General features: G+C 44.7%; 1 protein-coding gene across 22 annotated transcripts in view; it reads right to left on the reverse strand.

Annotated features, from left to right (window-relative positions):
• Window positions 1-21,240, reverse strand: part of EPB41L2 (erythrocyte membrane protein band 4.1 like 2) — a 1,020,488-nt gene that overhangs the window by 336,881 nt on the left and 662,367 nt on the right. For all 22 annotated transcript variants that reach the window (XM_069234854.1, XM_069234865.1, XM_069234873.1 and 19 more), the window contains one exon: window positions 4,792-4,879. In XM_069234854.1, coding sequence (XP_069090955.1) covers window positions 4,792-4,879 — 88 coding nt within the window. The remainder of the gene's footprint in view (window positions 1-4,791; window positions 4,880-21,240) is intronic.

Below are 21,240 nucleotides of genomic sequence, written 5' to 3' on the forward strand. Positions count from 1 at the left end.
AAAGCAACCCATCCCACAGATCTGTGGCGGAGAATCTGGAGTAATTGGAGCATAATTGGGGCAAAAGTGGCATCTTGTGGAATGCAAATGCTGCAGGAAATGTGAACTATGAATATTAAAACACAATGTAACAGAAAGCCCTACACAGCTGTATGTAGTGAAAAACCATTGCAGTCCCAAATCTAATACTGACAGAATAAAGTGAAGGGCTCACTTGAGGACATAATGGAATAAGTAACTTAAAAGGGTTGCAGTTAAAGGCCAACACGTATTTAGTAAGCATGAAAGATTTTAAGATCTTAACACACAGGCTCACTGGTACGTACTTTGTGTTTTCAAATAGATTGCAACTTGATTTGAAAATGGGTGCAGGAAATATAATCAGTACAAACTACATGGAGGTCTTAGGTTCACAAAGATAAAGCGCACATTATTAAAGCTGTGTTTACCGCAAATATGCATGCATTCAAGAACGAAGATTGGTTAGTTTCCCAAGCACTGTTAAAGATACGATGAAGAATGTGTAGGGGATTAGGTCAGGGCTACGGGGTCACAGGTGTTCTATTGTTTTTCTGTTTTCAATCTGTAACGGACAACTCAGTTATTATTTGATGCTCTGCAATAAAGGATGTGTAGTAATTCAGGTTAAAGTCTAGGGTCACAGGTGGCATGATTTTTCTGCTACTAATTTATAACTATGGAGTAATTCATTGTTTGACATTGTGTGGTTCTGTAAATAAGAAGCTGTCTGTGCAACAGCAGATTGAGACTGGCTGCTTGCCTGTGGGAAGAGAGACGGTCGCCCTGTCACAACAGTTAAGAGTTGTCTTCACATTGCCAAAGAGGAATCTGTCTTTTTTCCATTTTCTAAGTTTTTGAATAACCCTGCAACACATTCCAGACTGGGTAGACCTCTGAAAGGAGCTGAAGCAAGAGCTCATTTGTGGCAGATGAGCACTAGTTAAGGCACCTCACAAAGGTGCCACAACTGCAAACAGGACCCACACACACCACTTGAAGCTCTAAGCAATGGTAATTCTGAATTGAGAAAGTTAGCTGCTCTATCAGGGTCGATATCTGAAACTAAGCTCTGTGTCTGGCTTGACACACTGGTGGGGACAGGGGGAACCAATGAGAGGCGATCTAAATAAAAAACAGAATGGGGTCATAGCTGGGTAGGAGCGGACAGCCTCACACAGCAACCAAGAAGTTCTCTACCTTTGCAGTACAATGGGAAGTAAAAGCAATTACAGATCCTTGCATGGGAACCCCAAGCGTCTATAAAAAAACTTGCTGGTAAGCAAAGGAAACAAGGCACACAAGCAAGAAAGAACTACTACTTCCACTAGATCCTTCAGAGACTCAGAGCCAGAACCAGTGCCTGGGGTCACTGCACACAGGTATAGCTGCAACAATTTCTCAAAGAAGTTCAAAATGAGGTGGGCACAATTAGAAGTGACCTCAAAGAGTACTTAAAGGACTTGTAACAAGATATTACTGGTTTGGGCACCAGGGGCAATGATTGGGCACCAAACATGGATGATTTATGGCTATTACATGGGTAATAAAATCTTGTCCTTGGAGGAACAATGTACTGAAACAGCTCGTAAGCAGGGAGATGTTGAAAACAGATCCAGACAAAAAACATTGGAATAAGGGACCTGACATAGGAAGGGGATGGCTTAGGTATTTATTCATATGTGCAAAACATAGTTGATCATATTCAGAATCATTCAGATGACTCTCCAATACACCTTGATCTGATTCAGAGTCAACACTGGAAACCAGTGAAAAGGGCAACTTTTTCAATGAAAAAGTTGACCCTTATTAGTTTTCTCATATCTTATCCTCTTCAAGGGACATAAGTTGAACTTATATAGTGACCTTGCAACATCCATCTTCAAACCCAAAAGACAAAAAACAGATCACAGATTACCTGCCTAAGAACAATGCATCCTATTAATTGGGGCCCTCTTTTTATACTCCTCTATGTTAAGTAGGCTCAGGCATCCACAATGATTTTGAATCTCTTAGAAGACTACACATAGGGGGATGAAACCCTCATCACATCACCAAGCAATAAAACATGTGTCACCAATGGAGAACAGTGAAAAGAGGTCTGAAAAATATCTCTTCCACTTTGAGAGGAAGAGAAAGCTAGACATAAGTCCACAGAGAATTGGAGAATTAGTAGGGTGCATTCACTAATGGGGCCTGATAGACTGGAGGTCTGAACCTGGCCCATAAGAGAAGCAAGTACCACAGAGGTTGGATGGCAGAGGTCCTTAAAAAACTTTGGGGAGTGAAACAACCCACTGGACTAGACACTTGATAAAACATGACCCTCGTCAACTGTGAGACAATTTCGTAGGCTCAAATTGCATGTCTTGCTCTGTTATGGCCAATGTCCATAAGAGTCTGCTAACAAGGAAAGAATGTTTGATTGCGCAGAGCCAGCTGGGGGCTGATATTCTCTGACTACCTTACCAAAAATAGTATACAAATTGTCCTTATAAATTAGTGTTTTGATAAGTTTGAGTCTTATGGGTTCCTTTTTTGCTCTTAAGAGAGGAAAAGGAGTTAAAACAGAGCAGAAAGCCAAACACTGGAGATTATATCAATGAACTGAGTAGTAACTACTAGCGAGAAAAAAACACATACACAACTATATCAATAGTTATATTAGTTAGACTCAAAGGTTTGAATTCTCAAACTGATATGCTAACACTTAACATTTTGAAAAACAAGGGATGTTTCTTCGTCTATTACAGAAGACACACCTATCAACACAGGATTGGGCTACAACGAATAACTTTTGCCATGTAAAACTTTTCCTCTGCCTCTGTGAAGAGGCACAGTCACCAAGGTCTGCCATATCTCATCAAGCCACTGGACAAATGACAGTGAAAACCGATCACACCTTTGCCCAAGTATCCATTAACACATCTGATAGGGTCTTGTAGAACTGCAGCAAGGGTTTGCAGGTGACTGATCCAGGCTACAAGCTTTCTGTCAATAAGTTTGCTTTTGTTTCAATCATACATAGTTGTTAATAAAGTACTCCAGCTGCCATGCGAACAACAAGGATAAAACAGGCTCTCTGAGGGTGGATCTAGTGAAGATTCTAATTCAGTCTCAGGAAAAGTGTTCAACCCACTAGCATTCTGTAGGTTCGTGTACAAGTCAGCATCAGTAAGTGAGAAAGAACAAGCTGTCAGCATCTTCATCATCTTATGGTATGTTCTGCAGCACCTGAATTGAGTTACAATCGGAGCAAACAAGATTGCTAGACTACTGCAGAACTTTCACTGTGGGAGAGACAGTGGACCATGCAATGTTGGGGATTATGCACTAGTGTTTTCACAATGCGACAAAGGTCTACCACGCGGCAACATCCTTCCTGGGAAAGTGATCTTGTCAGGAGCGAATTCGAAACGGTTGCTGGCAGTGTGAGGACTGACATGGTCTCAGTGGAATTGTGAGTTTGTGTGAACAAGGAACAGGGAGACGCCTAGCAAGGTCAGATGGTGCGAGGAAAGGACCTGCCAGTGGAAGTGCACCTGGTGGCACCGGAGGCTGTCTGGGGCCTCAAGGTGCTCTAGAGGGAGCTGACATAAACTTGAATATCTGAAACATGGTCCATTTAATTGCCTCTGTCTGCTGCAGGGTTGATGATGAACTTAGCCTTCAGTTTCTGAAGACTCCTGCAGACTCGGACCCTAGGAATGCAGAATGACTTCTTGTCTGTTCTGGAGTAGTGAAAGAAAGACAAATCCCGCTTAGCCTTCTTACACCTATGGCATGACTTGGACTTCGACTTACCCAAGGACATGGATCACTTACTAAAGCACAGCCTCTCCTCCCTAAGTTTTTGCTTCCCAATTATCTTCTAGTGCACAAGGGCAGCACATCTGTCACACCACTCTGAATCATGACTGGAACCAAAGCACCACAAACAAATGTTATGCACTGTTGTACATCTCGTTTTGCGACTTCAATTTCCGATTCCTAAATGGATCACAAATTGCAAGTAGCAAAACAAAAGGTCATACATCTGGCCCACTGTCACTAACATACTGGAAGTTGATGATTTGGCTTGCTCCTATTAGAACTATGTTTTTGAGATTTCCGTAAGGAGGTGGTGGTTCACACTACAGAAAATAATTGAACAAAGGCATATTGGCACAAAAAGCCGTATTGTAGGCAAAAATAAAGCTGCACATAAACTCCCAAGCATGATCTAGTGGTGACTTAGCAACAGAATGCAAATACCTGCGGTGGGTGCTCAGGTATTGGACAAAAAGGACTGAGCTGGTCATTTAGGGGGCTAGGAATTAGTATTAATGCCATTACAATTTTAAATTTTTAAAGTAATATCAGCATCTAAACTCACCTAATGAACTCCTATACTCTATGAAGATAAAGGATCCAAACACCGTCTTTTGGGCTACTGGATGTAAGATTAAGGTTAATAATGTACTTCAGTACCTAATACATATTGTTAGAACAGTATGTGCTAACTAATTAATACAGCTGTGCTGCAAGTATGCCCAGGAGGTTTTTCACCAAATCCACTCTGCTATCTCGGCTGAAATGCACATTTTTCTTTACCAAAAAATGAAACGTTATCTCTTTGATGCTTTTAACTTTGGGAAATTATCTGTAGCCTAGATTTACTTAGACATTGGCACAATCATAACATCACAATAAATGAAAGATTAGAATGATTTTTACAGCAATATCTTACGAATATACTCCAAAGTAGCCATGTTTACAATAAGGTTACAGTACCTTGGCATGATGTAAATCCACCCCATACATTGAAAGCTTCTTGGCATTTTCAACATATTGTATGTCTGCCTGAGCTGGGGTCAAGCCCCTACAAATAAAACAAATGTAATTCAAAAGAAAGGTACACATAAATGCAATAACACAAAGGATGTTCTGTAGCTCCCCAAAATAAACCTGTTATTTTATTAGAAGACAACATTGTACAAGCAGTAACTAGAACAGCCTAAACACTTTTTTTACTCTTTTGAAAGCGTGGTGATTATGGAACTCGTGTTGTTTGATCTGTAGATGTTACAATGTTTGCATGGGATGAACTGCAGCCAGTAATGTGCAGACATCATCAGAAATCTTACTGGGGATGACACAGTTGACCTTCCAATTGCTGTTTATTCATGACTAACACTTGTACTATCAAAGACAATTTTGGAGGTAAGAGATGTAGGTTAATTTACTTTACTATTCCTCTCTTTTCAATGTTTTCCTATTTCTTAGTTTCTTTTCTAACTTTCAGGAGGAAATTCCTACAAGTTTTAATTATGTTGTGAGGAAATACAACACTTGCCTATATGTGACTATCATTACTGTTTGGAAATTTGGTTTAGGTATGCTATATAATTGAAGCTGTTAACTTGCTATATTACAGCTCTGAAGAAACTGTGTTTGTACTGTGAAACACGTTGGCTGTACATGTGCTGTTTTCTTACAAACTATAAATAACAGAAATATATGTTGTTTAAAGAAAACATGAAACCTGAGATTTTGTTAACCATTGTGACAAACTTTATACTATGATTCATTTTTGCAATATGATCTGTTGGGAGTTTCTGTCAAAAGGTTTTCTTTTACAGAACAAGAATAATAAATGGTAATTCCGGTTAAGAGGTATTACCTTGTTGATTATGTTAGATACTAAACAACTCTCCCACACCTTTATGATTATTTTTCAGACCAGAGGGGAATTTGGTCTAGTGGGTGCAGTGCACAGGGCCAGGTGTTCAGTGATCCCCAAATTTGACAGATAACCTAAAAAGGTCACAAGACCATATATCTGCATGACGAGTATAGGGGCGCCACTTGTATTCAATGATCATACCAAAGGCGCAGCAACAGCTAGGACCAATATGCACTTTGGTGCTCCTCGATTGGGCCTGTTGCTACTATAATTATGACCAATTTCAATAATCAATGCTGAGACGTTCTCATAAGAATGGTAGACAAGAGCTGTTGTTTGAAATGTTATGTAAGAATTAATATGCAATTTATATGAAATGTGCTATCAGTAAGTTTAGCCACAAAGAACTGGAGAGTTCTACATGAAATCTGGCATATATTTTGCTTTCTAAAAGTGGGGAACAGATGTTCTAGGGTACAGAAAAGTATAGGTCCTTTTATCGGGCTCTAGTTATAGACTTGCATGCATTCTACACAGGTACATGGTTCTCAGGCTATGCATTAATAGGGAACAATCAAGAAGAAACATTTTATTAAACAATACATTTGGAGATTCTCTAATGATAGTATTACACTGGATTTCAGTCAATCTCACAGTTTATTAGAGCATACTAGTTGATACACTGTGCATCAATAGCCTGAGACAGGTGGGATGACCTTGGTTACGCACACTGCAGGAAAATTCTCTGGGAACGCTCTCTTTCTATTAGTGTAAAACCCAAAAATCTTTATTTGGAATGGGAAATAACAGCAATAGTCATCACATGATGTATTGTGACATGACAGAGGTCAGTGTAAACACAGGTTAAGTTAGCTTAAGCTCTACTCAGAATACATTTATTATGACAAAGGAAAAACAACTCCCATAGGAGCAAGAGTCAGTAGTGTGACCATCATCTAGGAGTATAGGCCCGGTGTGGCACCAATGGAGAACTACAAGAAAGAGGAGAATGGGTGCAAAACAGTTATATACCTTTTCCGTAGATAAGCATAAGTAGCAAAGAACTAGCCATATTTTGGTAATATTTTAAGAAACTTTTATGTGAATATGCCACAAATGAAACAGCATGTTACTTTTCGGCTCCTGGGTACACATGATCAGGCTGTGCAAATTAACACGTCTGAAAGAAACAGCACATAGCAGCATGCTTCTCAATGCATATGTATCTGGAAAACCTGGAAATGAAAGAAAAGGACGTTTCTTATTCTACATTTATTTTTTCCTTGAAACTGTCAAGAGAAGCCACCCACAAAATAATGCCAGTGTGGCCACTTGGTGTGGTTTATTCAACAAGAACTGGAGATCCACAGACAGTGGTACAATCGGTTACACTGTTCGTTCATGGCGGTATTACAGAATACAAATATTTCTCTTAATTATGCATACCTTAATGAATCTTATTGTAGTTGAAAGCTTCCTTCTTCTGATACCACCACAAGAGAAGAAGCTAAAACAGTTTTCTGTATATATCTTTCCAGGAGTTCTTTTTAAAAATGAGAGAACATTCATGGGGAAAATAGTGTTGAGAAAGTCCTCAGCATTACTCAGAAATGCTGTGCCTTTTCTCTCAGCCCATTTTTCTGCTCAGCCCTGTACTTTTCCTCTTGTGGGCCTATACAATCAGACACATCCACAGCACCCCTTCCCTCCCTGCTTCCCCCAGAGAATGGTTGCTGCTTGCTTCCCCAACCCACAACCTTTTTACCTGTAGCCCTGTGGGTAGAAAGCCAACTATCTCTTAAGTCCATCCAATCCCTTAAGCATTGATCATGTATGGAGCATATAAGTACTGTATGTGTGCATAGTTGATTAGTACCCAGTAAGCTATGGAGCTAATTTCGATACAGTTTGCTTACTAAACAATATTGCATCTTCCCTCTGAGAAGATTCGATTTGTCCATGGTGGACATGCTTGTCTGCACATACTCATGTCCAGGACCATCTCTTCTAAACATGCTGCACCTGGTAAGTGGAAGGAGATCACCAGCCCATTCCTTTGTTGAGAGGACATTCCAGCCTTTTCAAGCAAGAACTACCCATCTCCCACTTCTGCATTGCTGCTGGTCTCCATGGCAACACAAACAGATCCAAAACTCTGTTTCACCAGGAATTTAAAAAAACGCCCAGCCCAGGTCAAAATAATCTCACCTGTTATTTCTGCCTTGTCATTCTTGCCTTCAGGACATTGGAAAACTGGACAATGGGGGAAGGACAGGCTTCATCAAAACAAAGCTGACATCTGGTTGTCCCTCTTTTCCCACATTTGGGAGATGCATACTGGCTCAAATGAGCCAATACTCTGTAGATTTAGGAAACCTACATACCATTCCTGGAAACATATCCCAATAGATGGGAATCTCTGCTAGGCTGTGACTTCGGACTAGGCCTAATCGACAACTCCTGTGGGAACTCTTGCTTCTTTGACTGGAGGACTGAAAACAAGCATGCACAAGGAAATGGTTTGCACCCGCAAGGAGGAGCTAACCTGATCCCATGAAGACCTGCAAAAGGCCTAGCTAAATAGAATCCATCAGAAGGATGCCTTATTGGACATGGGTATTGATAAGCTACCAGTTCCTTATGGCCGATTGGTTCGGTGAAGCAAATCAAAGTCTAACTTTACCCAAGGTATGAAACTGCAAGGTTTCCAGTCTGTGACAAACAGTTACAACTATATCATTCTTAATCCTTCTTATACTTGTGGGGTTGCGGAAATCCCCTCACCCCCAGTCAAAGTAAGACTTGAAGTCTGTCTTTGCTCTTCGCTGTAGATTTTGATAGAGGTAGCAGGAGGTTGTATTGATTCAGGAATATTCTGAATCATCACTTTGGCTGTTTCGTATGCTTCTAGAGGTATTTATTTCACTATCTCAATCGGGACCCTACCCCTTAATTCACTCCCCTGTGGAAACTAGTGAAGAAATTGATTTAGTTAGCTTCTGCCACCTCTGTAATATTTCAACAGCTGCCAGTGAATATCAATACCCTAGTCTCTAAAAATGTGTCTATCCCCCCCCCCCCCAAGGACACTGCTTCTACATCTATAGGCACCCAGGACACTGCCTGTACATCTATCTACAGTGTACAAAATACGACTTAGTTGATTCCTGGAGTCCAGTTACTTGAACTGTGTTCTTATTGGACATTGCACCGGACCACCTTCCACCACTGAGTAGTGGGTTTGTTGCTGCCCACTCCTGTCTAGTACACATGAGTTCCAGAAATCATCTGCCTAAGCCCACTTCTATTCTTAATAAACAGAGTTAACATAACTATTAACTTTCCCAAGCTGCTGCTCATGCTACACAGCTCATTATTCTTGACGTGGTACCTGGGAGTCTGCAGCAGGTGACGTGTCGGTGCACAAGCCTGGCTGAGCGGGAGCATCCCCTGTTACGTCACTGCACCGCTGCCCTGAGTCGGTCCCTGCTCTCTCATTCCCCTGTTTCCTATCCAGCTCTGTCTCCCTCTTTCAGTTTCCTCGCCAACAGGCCTCCCTTCTTGTGGAAGGATGACAAGAAGTCCTGCAGCAATTGGCTCTACAGAGTTTAATCATGACGTATCAATTGCAGCTTTCTTGCACAAGATCACAGTACTATGAGAGCAGAATGAATAAAGATATAGATATAATAGTGGATTTCCTAAATGCAAAGAAACTAGACATATGTATGGTAGTAAGTTTCCTCCAGCACAGAAATAATGTCTCATCCTCATACACTTTGAAGTAATATGCAAACTCTGAAGCACTGCTATTTCCGAGAGTTAAAGCAATCCTCTAGCAAATGTAAGAAAAATATGTACTTTCAGATTCTGCCCATCCTGATGTGTGTGAGGAACCCACTATCGGGTTGGTTGTGCAAGGGGCCATGCTGAAAACAGCTAGCTTGCATAAAAGTTACGTAAAACTGATATGCTTCCTATGTACATAAAAATGAGAAAGGCATATGGGTAAACATACGTGTTCCCTTAAGTATAGGGACACTAACACATGCACAGTTATCTATAAGGATTCTCACATCCATGTATTCATCAGTCCCGTAACTCTATGTGTTTTCCAAAATGCACAACACTGTATAAAATATATAGACAATACATTTTTAAAGGACATAAGAGGTCGGCAGCTTGAGCAGTTTAACAGTGAGTGAAAGACCTCCTCTCTACTTCTCACTGCCTTTCCAGACCGTGTCAGGGTTTTGTTCACAAATGCCTTGTGCGGTTTTATTCTTAAAATGTGAAATTTTCTTTGTCTCTCTTGCTCTCAGTTAGGGAAGCAGACAGCACTATGGATTTCCTTTTGTCTTCAGAGTACAGGAATGTGTGACAGATATATGCATGGGGTATGTGAACTGTAAGTGCTACAAAAATGTACTGCTGTTTGGCAGATTGAGAAGTATTGTGTGCCCCGGTCCTGACAATCACATTATTGTAACGAACTTGGAAAAGGGAAAGTTTACCTCATTTTATTCTTTTCCCTATCATGGAAATCTTCATCAATGATTAACTCCACAAAAGGTTCTGTGAACCCACACAAGTAGATGATATAATTTACACCTTTGTTTAAAAAATAGCATATCATCTAAGCATTTATAACTATTGTTTGAAAAGCAAAAAAAAAACATTAAGGCCAAGGCTGCAGAATCTGGTGCTGCTCCTTTGGGGACATCAAGCTTGTATTTATGTTTTTCAACATTGTACACAAATTCTGAAACAACCGTGCAACTTTAAAACGCCGAAATATCAAACTACAACACATACAGCTAACAACATAAAACATTAGAATATAAAACTACAGAAGGCTTTAACGGCCAAGAAAGTACATTAAATATGAAAGCACTGGTTTGTTCTAGAGCAGTGGTTCCGAACCTGTGGGCCGGGGACCCCTGGGGGTCCACGAAGCCCCCTCAGGGGGTCCGCGACTGCTTAAATGTAATAATATTAGGTTCCAACTATCAGTAATGACTCAGTGGGGGTCCCCGGATTCCAATAATGAGTCAGTGGGGGTCCGCGGGCGGCAGTATTGATAAAATGGGGGTCCACAGAAGTCAAAAGGTTGGGAACCACTGTTCTAGAGGTATAACTAAGTACATGATAATACCAAACATTATCGAGCAAGAACAATGGATGAAACTCTGAAAAGAAGACAACAATAAATTTATGGGCAAGTAACCCATACAAAAAGTAACCAAAACCTGACCGATTCTAATTGATCATTTGTATTAAAGATTGGTTCACAGATAAATCAATTGTTCCGTAAAAACGTGATGCTGTGAAACGCAGTGCTCTTATGAAATAAGGTGCAAAAACTATAGGAGTACAAAATACTCAGGGGAAGCCATTTGGCTGTCCAACATAAATAGGTTACAAACGTTATATGAAACATATCATTTGTGGATAGTGTTCACTTGTAATTTGGAATTAGGATAGTCCACATTGTTTAGGTACATAGTAAATTTCATGAAACATCAGGACCGTCCATGGTTTTTGGGTTGGCTTACCTGTAATTTTAATTCTGTCGTTCATTCATTGTCCTTGCTCGATATATTTTTTTTTTTTTGCTATTTACTCAAATACTTAACCATTCTCCCCGGATGAATCTGCATTTTGATACTCTTCTACTGCCCATGTTCCTAAGGTAATTGGGTTTATCCCGACCTTTGTATACATTCCTTTCACACTATTCAATTACATCCCTCAATGTAAGGAGGGAAGGCCAGAGACCTGCCATCACCTTCACCCGTGACTGATCTGAGGGTGGCCAATTCGTAGAGGGCCTGTGATCTTGCAGGGCATAGGTGAGAGGCATGCCACAACGACCTGCAAAGAACTGGATCTGGTGGGTGTCCTGCTTTTTCAATGCTGACCTGGGTGGCAACAGTGCAAGCTGACAGAGAAGAGAAACTGCACAAAGAAGTTTTAGCCTTGGCCAAGAGACTCACAGAAAGTGCCATCTCATAATAATCCTTGTTAGAGAGATGATTAGAGATTGTTTTGGAATTTGTGCAGTGTAGTCAGGGGCAGCAGTGATTGATTTCCACTAACCACCGACTTAACTGTTTTTTTTTCTTCACCAGTAATCATGTCTCTTCAGTGGTCTAAAACAGCATGATAGAAGCATTTGTTTTCACAGCCCCTTACTTTCCCCACGTCATCAGGATGACAAAGGGGAAGCTGCTAACCCAACCGTCAAATTTATCCCAAAGCTGAACTTGTTACTAGTTGCTTAATGACTTGAATACTAAAACCCAAACTTTTGTTCGTAAGGTCTCATTTATAGAGTAATACAGAAGGACTGAAAATGAAGAAGTCTCAAGTAAAACATAAGATAGGTGGTTTGGAGCAGAAGGTTACCAAACTGGAGAGTCAGGTGGAAAATTATGACTATGACCAGCCGCAGCTGAAGAAATTAAAAAACAACGCGATTCTCACCATAAACTGTTGAACCGCTTAGAACTGCAACCCTTGTCATGAAAGCTGTGGCTATTGGGGTTAAAATAATCAGTGACTCAGAAAATGTGAAAATATTGCAGCACCAGTTCTTTTAGCTGGAAGTGCTATGCCAGGAGAGCCCCATGGCTCTAGACATTCATAAGGTGAATCACCTCTCTAGATCGGGTCACAGAAAGAGGGACCTGGAAGCTGGAACTGTGTTGGTTGAGCTAGGGACCTCAGTTCAACAGCTGAGGTGCCTAGCTCAACATGAGACTGTCACCACTGCAGTTTCGAAGAACAGAGATCCGGAACTTGGCAAAAACAGAGTTTGACTGTTGTCCACCCTCATTCACATGACCAAAGTGAGTATGAGCAAGCTCTAAGGAATGAAAAATTGACTTATGAGGAAGCTGCTAGCTACAACTATCTGCTTCTATCAGAAGCTCAAGGTGGTCTGTGCCAAAAAATATATATATTTCACTTATCCACAAGCTGCACAGGACATTTTGGGACAGTGTGAAAAAGTAAGATCAAGAGAATACAAAATGAGCTGGCAAATTCAAGCACAAATTGCCTTTCTAAGCACCCTTGTTCTCCCCATTACCTTTCACTTTGGTCATGTAGAGAATTAACCAGAAAATGCTCGCTGGGTAGTATATGTAAGTAATGTTTCATTTTTTTTCTTCATATTTCTTTATTGCATTTATATTTAAAAAATGACATATTGCAGAATAAAGGTACATGTGACCGACATGTTTGCAGTTAACTTCAATTCACAACAATAAACAGATGGGGAGGAAGGCGCAGGCAAAACATATCCATGTACTTCACTGCAGAATTAGTAAGATTGTTATACAACTCACAAGTGCTCAGCAAGTTGTCCCCACACATCCATTCTACATGGCTTTCATCTGGCGCAGTAACCCACAATATGGAGGGAGTACCTATCTGATCTATTCATATATACAAGTATGCAGCATGCTGAATTGAATACATAATGTCACAAACACTCATCGCTTACAACAGGGGAATCAAAGTTAAGCAGGCGCAGGCACCAGTGGAGTGCAGAGGTCCGTTAACATTAGCTCCCATTGTGACGCGAGGGGATACTTGCATAGTCTCAGTATGTTTCATGCCGGAGAGCCGTGCACTCCACTCTCCCCTAGATAGACAGTGATCATACCCATGCTTCATATGCCGACAGCTCAGGAGACCGCCATTTACGGGTCATAATGCGTTTGGCCACCAAGAACCCTAGATCCAGAAAGCGGGATGTAGCCTTCAACTTTTTACCCCTAGGAAACAATCCCAGGATGCATGTCTCCCATGTTAGTAGTAAGGGCCGGTCTACACAGCGCATTAAACACGTTAGGATCAAAGACCAGTAGTGACTCAGAGTGGGGCACGACCACATAATGTGCAGAAAGTCTGCCTCTAAGCCCTGACAGCGTGGACAAATGGCGCCTGTAAATTTTTTTTAGGTGTGACATAGGCTCTTTGAGTGACATAATATTGAATGAGTCGATGCAAACACCCTCTCCCTTTGGAAATAGGTGTGAAGGCTGGGGAGGAGTAGCCTCCCCCAGCCTCTGGAAATGCTTTGATGGGCACAGATGGTGCCCATCTCTGCATAAGCCAGTCTACACCGGTTCAGGGATCCCCCAGCCCTGCTCTGGCGCGAAACTGGGCAAAGGAAAGGGGAGTGACCACTCCCCTGACCTGCACCTCCCAGGGGAGGTGCCCAGAGCTCCTCCAGTGTGTCCCAGACCTCTGCCATCTTGGAAACAGAGGTGTTTGTGGCACACTGGACTGCTCTGAGTGGCCAGTGCCAGCAGGTGACGTCAGAGACTCCTTCTGATAGGCTCTTACCTCTCCTGGTAGCCAATCCTCCTTCCTAGGTAGCCAAACCTCCTTTTCTGGCTATTTAGCGTCTCTGCTTTGGGGATCTCACCAGATAACAAATGCAAGAGCTCATCAGAGTTCCTCTGCATCTCCCTCTTCACCTTCTGCCAAAGAATCGACCGCTGCAAAACCGCAACAAAGTAGCAAGACAACTACAAGCAACCTTGTATCGCTTCAGCAGCTGCTCCGGCTCCTGTGCACTCTTCCAGGATTTCCTTCGTGCACAGCCAAGCCTGGGTCCCAGACACTCTAACCTGCAGTGCACAACCTTCTGAGTTGTCCTCCGGCGTCGTGGGACTCCCTTTTGTGACTTCGGGTGGACTCCGGTTCACTCTTCTTCCAAGTGCCTGTTCAGAGGCTGCTTTCTTCTGTGAGGGCTCCCTGACTTGCTGGGCGCCCCCACTGTCTCCTCATCCAAGTGGCGACATCCTGGTCCCTCCAGGGCCACAGCAGCATCCAAAAACCCTAACTGCGACCCTTGCAGCTAGCAAGGCTTGTTTGCGGTCTTCGTGGGAACACCTCTGCAAGCTTCTTCACGACGTGGGACATCCATCCTCCAAAGGGGAAGTTCCTAGTCCTCTTCGTTCTTGCAGAACACCAAGCTTCTTCCAACAGGTGGCAGCTTCCTTGCACCCTCAGCTGGCATTTCTTGGGCTCCTTCCCACTCTCGACACTGTCGCAACTCTTGGACTTGGTCCCCTTGTCTTACAGGTACTCAGGTCCGGAAATCCACTGTTGTTGCATTGCTGGTGTTTGTTTTTCCTGCAGAATCCCCCTATCACGACTTCTGTGCTCTCTGGGGGTAGTAGGTGCACTTTACACCTACCTTTCAGGGTCTTGGGGTGGGCTATTTTTCTAACCCTCACTGTTTTCTTACAGTCCCAGCGACCCTCTACAAGCTTACATAGGTTTGGGGTCCATTCGTGGTTCGCATTCTACTTTTGGAGCATATGGTGTGTATTGCCCCTATACCTATGTGTTCCTATTGCAATCTACTGTAATTTTACATTGCTTGCATTACTTCCTTTTGCTATTATCTGCATAATTTTGGTTTGTGTGCATATATCTTGTGTATATAACTTATCCTCATACTGAGGGTACTCACTGAGATACTTTTGGCATATTGTCATAAAAATAAAGTACCTTTATTTTTAGTACTTCTGTGTATTGTGTTTTCTAATGATATTGTGCATATGACACCAGTGGTATAGTAGGAGCTTTACATGTCTCCTAGTTCAGCCTAAGCTGCTTTGCCATAGCTACCTTCTATCAACCTAAGCTGCTAGAAACACCTTTTCTACACTAATAAGGGATAACTGGACCTGGCACAAGGTGTAAGTACCTCTGGTACCCACTACAAGCAAGGCCAGCCTCCTACAGGGCTACCCTGCCCATGATCGTCAGTGGCTATGTCTTCCAGAATGCCATCTGATGGAGCAAGCTCGACACAGCACACATCAGATTCCCATCAAACAGATCAGACTCTGTGTGATATACCTGTATGCCAAGGTATATAAATGTGCTGGATTGCCACGCTAGGCCAAGGGCTATAGATGTGAGGCCTGGATCAGACACAGTAGGTGACAACGGAAAAACACAGGACTTGGCCCAGTTAACTCGCAAGCCAGAGACCTTCGCTGGGAAAATCCGCTAGATCTCTAATATACACTAGATGGTCATCAGCATATAAAGAAACCACATGATTCCCACCTCCCTGTGGTATTCCACAGGAGTGTCCCGCTCTGTGGAGTGTAGCCACCAGCAGCTCCACTGCAAGAGGAAAAAGCAGGGGAGATAAAGGGCATCCCTGCCGCATGCCCCTCCTAATGCAAATGGGGGGGAGGGGGTAGGAGGGGTGGTATGAGGCGCCCTGTTTTAGTTCAGGCTGATGGGAGCGTATACAATAATTTTACCAGCTATATAAAATGAGGGCTGAAGACATATTTTGGCAAAACTGCAAAAAGGTAAGGCCATTCCAGCGAGTCAAAATGCTTTCTCTAGGTCTATTACTAAGCAGCCCGCTTGTGGCCAGTGACGGCGTCATACCGCAGCATACGAAAAAATCTATGTAGGCTAAGGGACGTTGTGCGGCCTGGCACAGATCCATTCTGATCTTCATTTACTAATGCAGGCACCAGTGGGGCCCGTCACATTGAAACAACTTTGGCTAGTATTTTATAATCCAGGTTTATGAGTGCCAACACCTGTAGGAGTGCGGACCAGTGGGGTCCTTATGTAGTTTTAGAAGGGAGACTAGCGTGGCCTCTCTTAACGTAGGGGGTAAACCCGCCAGTGCTAAGGCCTTCTCATATACAGCAAGCAATTTAGATGCTAGTTGAGTTGAGTAAGCCTTATAGAATTCAGCCGGTAGCCCGGTGGGCCAGGGGCTTTGCCATTTGCAAGAGAACGGATGGCTTCCTGTACCTCGGACAGCAAAGGAGGACCGTCTAGTTCCGGACACTGCTCTGCCGTGATCTGGGGTAGGGGTAACTCTGTGAAAAATAGACTGATATAATTTAAAGGTTGGGAGACAGCGCTATAGAGGGACTCATAATGAGCGTGAAATGCTGCATGAATTAAATCCTGCGTGTACAATAAGTCGCCTGACTGTGCCCAAATAGATATTACCGAACTAAGGGAAGTCTCTTGATGTATCAATCGGCAAGCAGAGCTCCGGCCCTATCTGCCTTTGCATGCATGTTGGCTTAGTGCACTGCATAATTAAGGCATCTCGATCGTTCAAGGAGTTCTGAATGGGTTTTAAATATGGCCTACAATTGCGGTAGGGCACTGGGGTTCCGTACCACTTCTGACTCATGTTGCAATAGCTGCAGCTCCACTGCGGAACCTCCTGGTCTAGCTGACTGCGCACACCAAAACTAAGCCCTATACAGTGACCTCGCAGTGCAGCCTTAAACGCATCCCATTCGACTAAACGAGACAAGGCTGTGTCTGCGTTAAGTTCAAAGTAACTAGCAATCTGCTGGCCAGTCGACTCACGGAACACCAAGTCCTCCAAAGTTGCAGGCTGTAGCCTCCATGTGGGGACAAGAGGCTGAGTGGTCCCACCGCAGTCGAGTTGAAGGTATTGGGGGTTGTGATCGGAATGAGTACGGCCCTGGTAATCAGTCCCCACAACGACTGGAATCAGGCTGGCCGTGCAAAGCAGCCTGTCAAGTCAGACAAGTAAATCATGAGAGGGGCTGAGTAAAAGGAGTATACTCTGGCTGCAGCGTTATAATGATGCCAAATGTCCGTCAATTGCCAGGGATAAAGCCGGGTTACTAGAGAGCAGGCATTAGAAATAGCAGTGGTGAGCTCTAACAGTGGAAAGGACCTATCCAGATATGTATCTAATACACAATTAAAATCCCCTCCAATCAGCCAGGGAACATCGCTCCATCGTGTCAGCAATCGATTGAGTGCGCTTAGAAAGGGAACCTGATCTACATTGGGAGCATATATATATTACCAAGGAGGATGTAGCGACCTCTCAGCCGACCTCGAACACACACATACCAGCCATCAGCATCTATGACCTTCTCTATCAGATCGAACAGGACCCGGGTCGGGCCCATAGCAACACGCCCCACGCACTGGACGAGTAATTCATGGAATATACCTGGCCTCCCCATTTTCTTCTAAGCGTGTCTACCTCTGAACTCATTAGGTGAGACTCTTGTAACATAGAAATATGAGCGTTGCGGTGTTTCAAGTAGGAGAATATGGCGTATCAGCGCGCTGGAGTTACATGCCACAGATATTCCATGTTATTACTTTAACGTGTGCCATCAGGCACAGGACTAACAAGCGGAGGTGCTGCACATATTTGCCACACAGCTGCTAGTGTCAATGATGTGTGTGAGGGAGTAGAGGGGCTTGTGGTAAGTATCTTCATGAGTTACCTAGCGATGAACAGGTGAATGGGCGGATAACAACAATCAACATATTGTAACAATAACATAGCGAATACCCAAAGCGCAGCACACTAGAACAAGTGGCCACCCAAACCAGGTGATGACAACTAAGACAAGAGATAGTTTGCCTTACAGCAGAGATGACCGGATGAGGGCCTACAGTATATAGCAACAGAGGGACTACGTTGCACGCCACCTTACGGATAGTCCAGTATTCACGACCATATAAGGAGCATTATACATTGACAACAGTTGTAATTGTATGGAAAGAGGCATGAGTATAAAGACAATTGAGCTCAAATTATAGTGTCTGATGTCTGTAGGGTTATATCCGGAGGATTACGTGAGCTTTACATAGACGGCCAAGTCACAACAGAACTCTCTCCATCAGAGGGGGGGGAGAGCCTGGGATGTCCGGACTGGAGCAACACCCTGCACTCAAGAGTGTGGCTGCCTGCTGTAAGGCACTATGCCACTCCTGTATTCTCTGTTCCAAATCTGGGACTGCAAAAGGTCCCCGTTTTTTCGTGCCTTCATCCTACACTGCCCCCCTGCAGTTCCGTCAAGAACTGCCGTTCCTTGTTGGTTCCAACCGCAATGGTAGGGTGGCACAGCCATCTGAGCTCTCAATCCAGTGCCATGCATCCTCAGGGGTAGTAAAGAAGTGTGTGGTGTCAGCGGCCAAAACATGGAGCTTAGCTGGGAAGAGGAGAGAGTAAGCGAATCCCATTTCACGAAGATGTCGCTTCATTGCCAGCAAGCTATTGCGCTGCTTCTGCACAGCAATCGTGTAATCAGGGGAGAACATCACTGTGGCGCTGCCCACCCGCACTTCCGCCATTGAGCGGGTCTCTTTTAGCACTATGGGCCTCATTATGACCCTGGCGGGCGGCGGAGGCCGCCCGCCAGGATCCCGCCGTCCAAAATACCGCGCCGCAGTCAAAAGACCGCGGCGGGTATTACAAGTTTTCCCCTGGGCTGGCGGGCGGTTGCTGAAAAACCGCCCGCCAGCCCAGGGGAAAACGACCTTCCCACGAGGATGCCGGCTCGTAATCGAGCCGGCGGAGTGGGAAGGTGCGACGGGTGCAGTGGCACCCGTCGCGTATTTCAGTGTCTGCAAGGCAGACACTGAAATACTTTGCGAGGCCCTCTTACGGGGGCCCCTGCCGTGCCCATGCCATTGGCATGGGCACGGCAGGGGCCCCCAGGTGCCCCGCGACCCCCCCCTACCGCCATCCTGTTCATGGCGGCTTTCCCGCCATGAACAGGATGGCGGTAGGGGGGGTCAGAATCCTCATGGCTGCGGAGCGCGCTGGAGGATTCAAACGAGCAGCGGAAAGTCAGCGGGAGACCGCTGACTTTCCGCTTCTGACTGCGGCTGAACCGCCGCAGTCAGAATGCTCGTTGGAGCACCGCCAGCCTGTTGGCGGTGCTCCCGTGGTCGGCCGCCAGGGTCAGAATGACCCTCTATGTCTCTGTTGTGGTAATGAAAGAATCGTATCACCACTGGTCGCTGGCGGGAGCCCGCTGGGGGTCATCGGGTCGCACTCTACGCGCTCGCTCAGAGAAAAAACGGAAATGCGCGTCTGGGGTAAGAGCAGTGTGCAGGCAGTCTTCGATATACTGCATAGGATCATGTCCCTCAGTGCCCTCCGGTAGGGCCATCAAACAAACATTATTTCCACGGGATCTGCCCTCTGCATCCTTCGCACGCTGCTCCAGCATTCGTACTCTGTTAGTTCCTTCCAGGAAGTTTCCAGGTTGTTCGTTCTGAGCAACAATGCTGTGACAGTTTGCTCCACCAGTGTCACTCCGTCTGCCAGCTTTCTATGGTCCCCATGCAGTAGACCCAAATCTGATGAGATCGTGTCTATTTTGGCTCTAGTGAGGTCCGTGTGTTGTCAATAGCCAACAATACAGCGTCCAACTTGTCCTATCAAACGCTGGGGCGCTCCGCATTAGCCATGGCGATTGTTGATTGTGGTGGCGTCCCTCGATGCTGAGATGTAGGTGGTTGCCCTCCAGTTCGCTGGCGACCCATGGCTTGCAGCGCAGTGTCGTTTGAGAAGTAATGAAGCGGTGCAGTGTGCCCTGTGCCCGCTCGTCAGCACTTCAGACTGTAGCGTATAGCTCTTATGAGGGCTCAGCGACAGGAGGGCTGAGCTGTTGGTGATACACTCCGCTGGCTAGAGACAGATAGATAAGGGTGTTTCACCCCCAGATTTAATCAGCCAAAGCGTCCTCCAAAGTCCAGCACCCCAAGTCCATCACACTTGTGTTTTCAGGCCCAGGGGTATGTTATTGGCAGGGCCAGGGGGGTCCAACTCACATAGTCGCTACAAATCTTTCTGCTCAGTATGGCACATCCAAAGTCTGCACTGTGGTGTCTGGTGCCATGACTCCGTATATAGCCATCAGCGCGCCGCCGATAGAGCAGGTCAAGGTAGCAGCATCACCCGGGCGTTCCGGTGCAGGCTCTGGACATATATCCCATGCTTGGCAGCCCCGCTTCCAGTGAGACGTCGCAATGGGTCGCAATGCCTGCTATCACCCTCCAGCCAGAGAGTCTGATCTGCAGGGCCCAAGCACCTCAGGGAGCCTCCCGCTTCCTGCCACCGCAGCAGGGGATCTCGCGCAGCTCCAGCACGCTCTTAAGCCCCACGTGGTCCTCCCTCCAAGAGCGCCACTCTCTCCGCTTGGGTCAATCCTTGAATTCAATGTGCTCCCTCATCCCATGCCCGGGCACCACCGCTCCTCACAGCTGCCAACAACGCCTGTCTGATCCCAGCCAGGCACCTAGCTGCAAGGCAGTCCTGATTGTGCCACAGGGTGGCCTGGTGTTCAGCGCCCATTTTGACTCCTGGGCCACGCTGCAGTCACGGGATGCCTCGGTCGCCGGCAGTCACCAGGACAAAAACAGGAGCCAGCGTCCGATGTTACAGCTCCTCAGCTTTCCTTCTGTGCCACCGTTTGCCCATATCTCCCTGTGTGTCGGTCACTTAACTCAGGATAACTCAGTGGCGTACGGAGCTCCTCTATCAGGCGTTCCCCATGTTGGCTCCTCAAGCCACCTACCCCATGTAAGTAATGTTTCATATGTAGAAATCTGACTTCTTCATTGTGTTTGTGATACTTAAGCCGTGGAAATGAGTCTTTGCATAATAATGTTTTGATGTGCTAACAGTGATAAAAGTTGTTTTCTAAATATATGTAATTGATCCATAAATATTATGCAGTTTTGTACTATCC

The sequence above is a fragment of the Pleurodeles waltl genome, chromosome 5 (genome assembly GCF_031143425.1).
Source record: "Pleurodeles waltl isolate 20211129_DDA chromosome 5, aPleWal1.hap1.20221129, whole genome shotgun sequence".
Lineage (NCBI taxonomy): Eukaryota > Metazoa > Chordata > Amphibia > Caudata > Salamandridae > Pleurodeles > Pleurodeles waltl.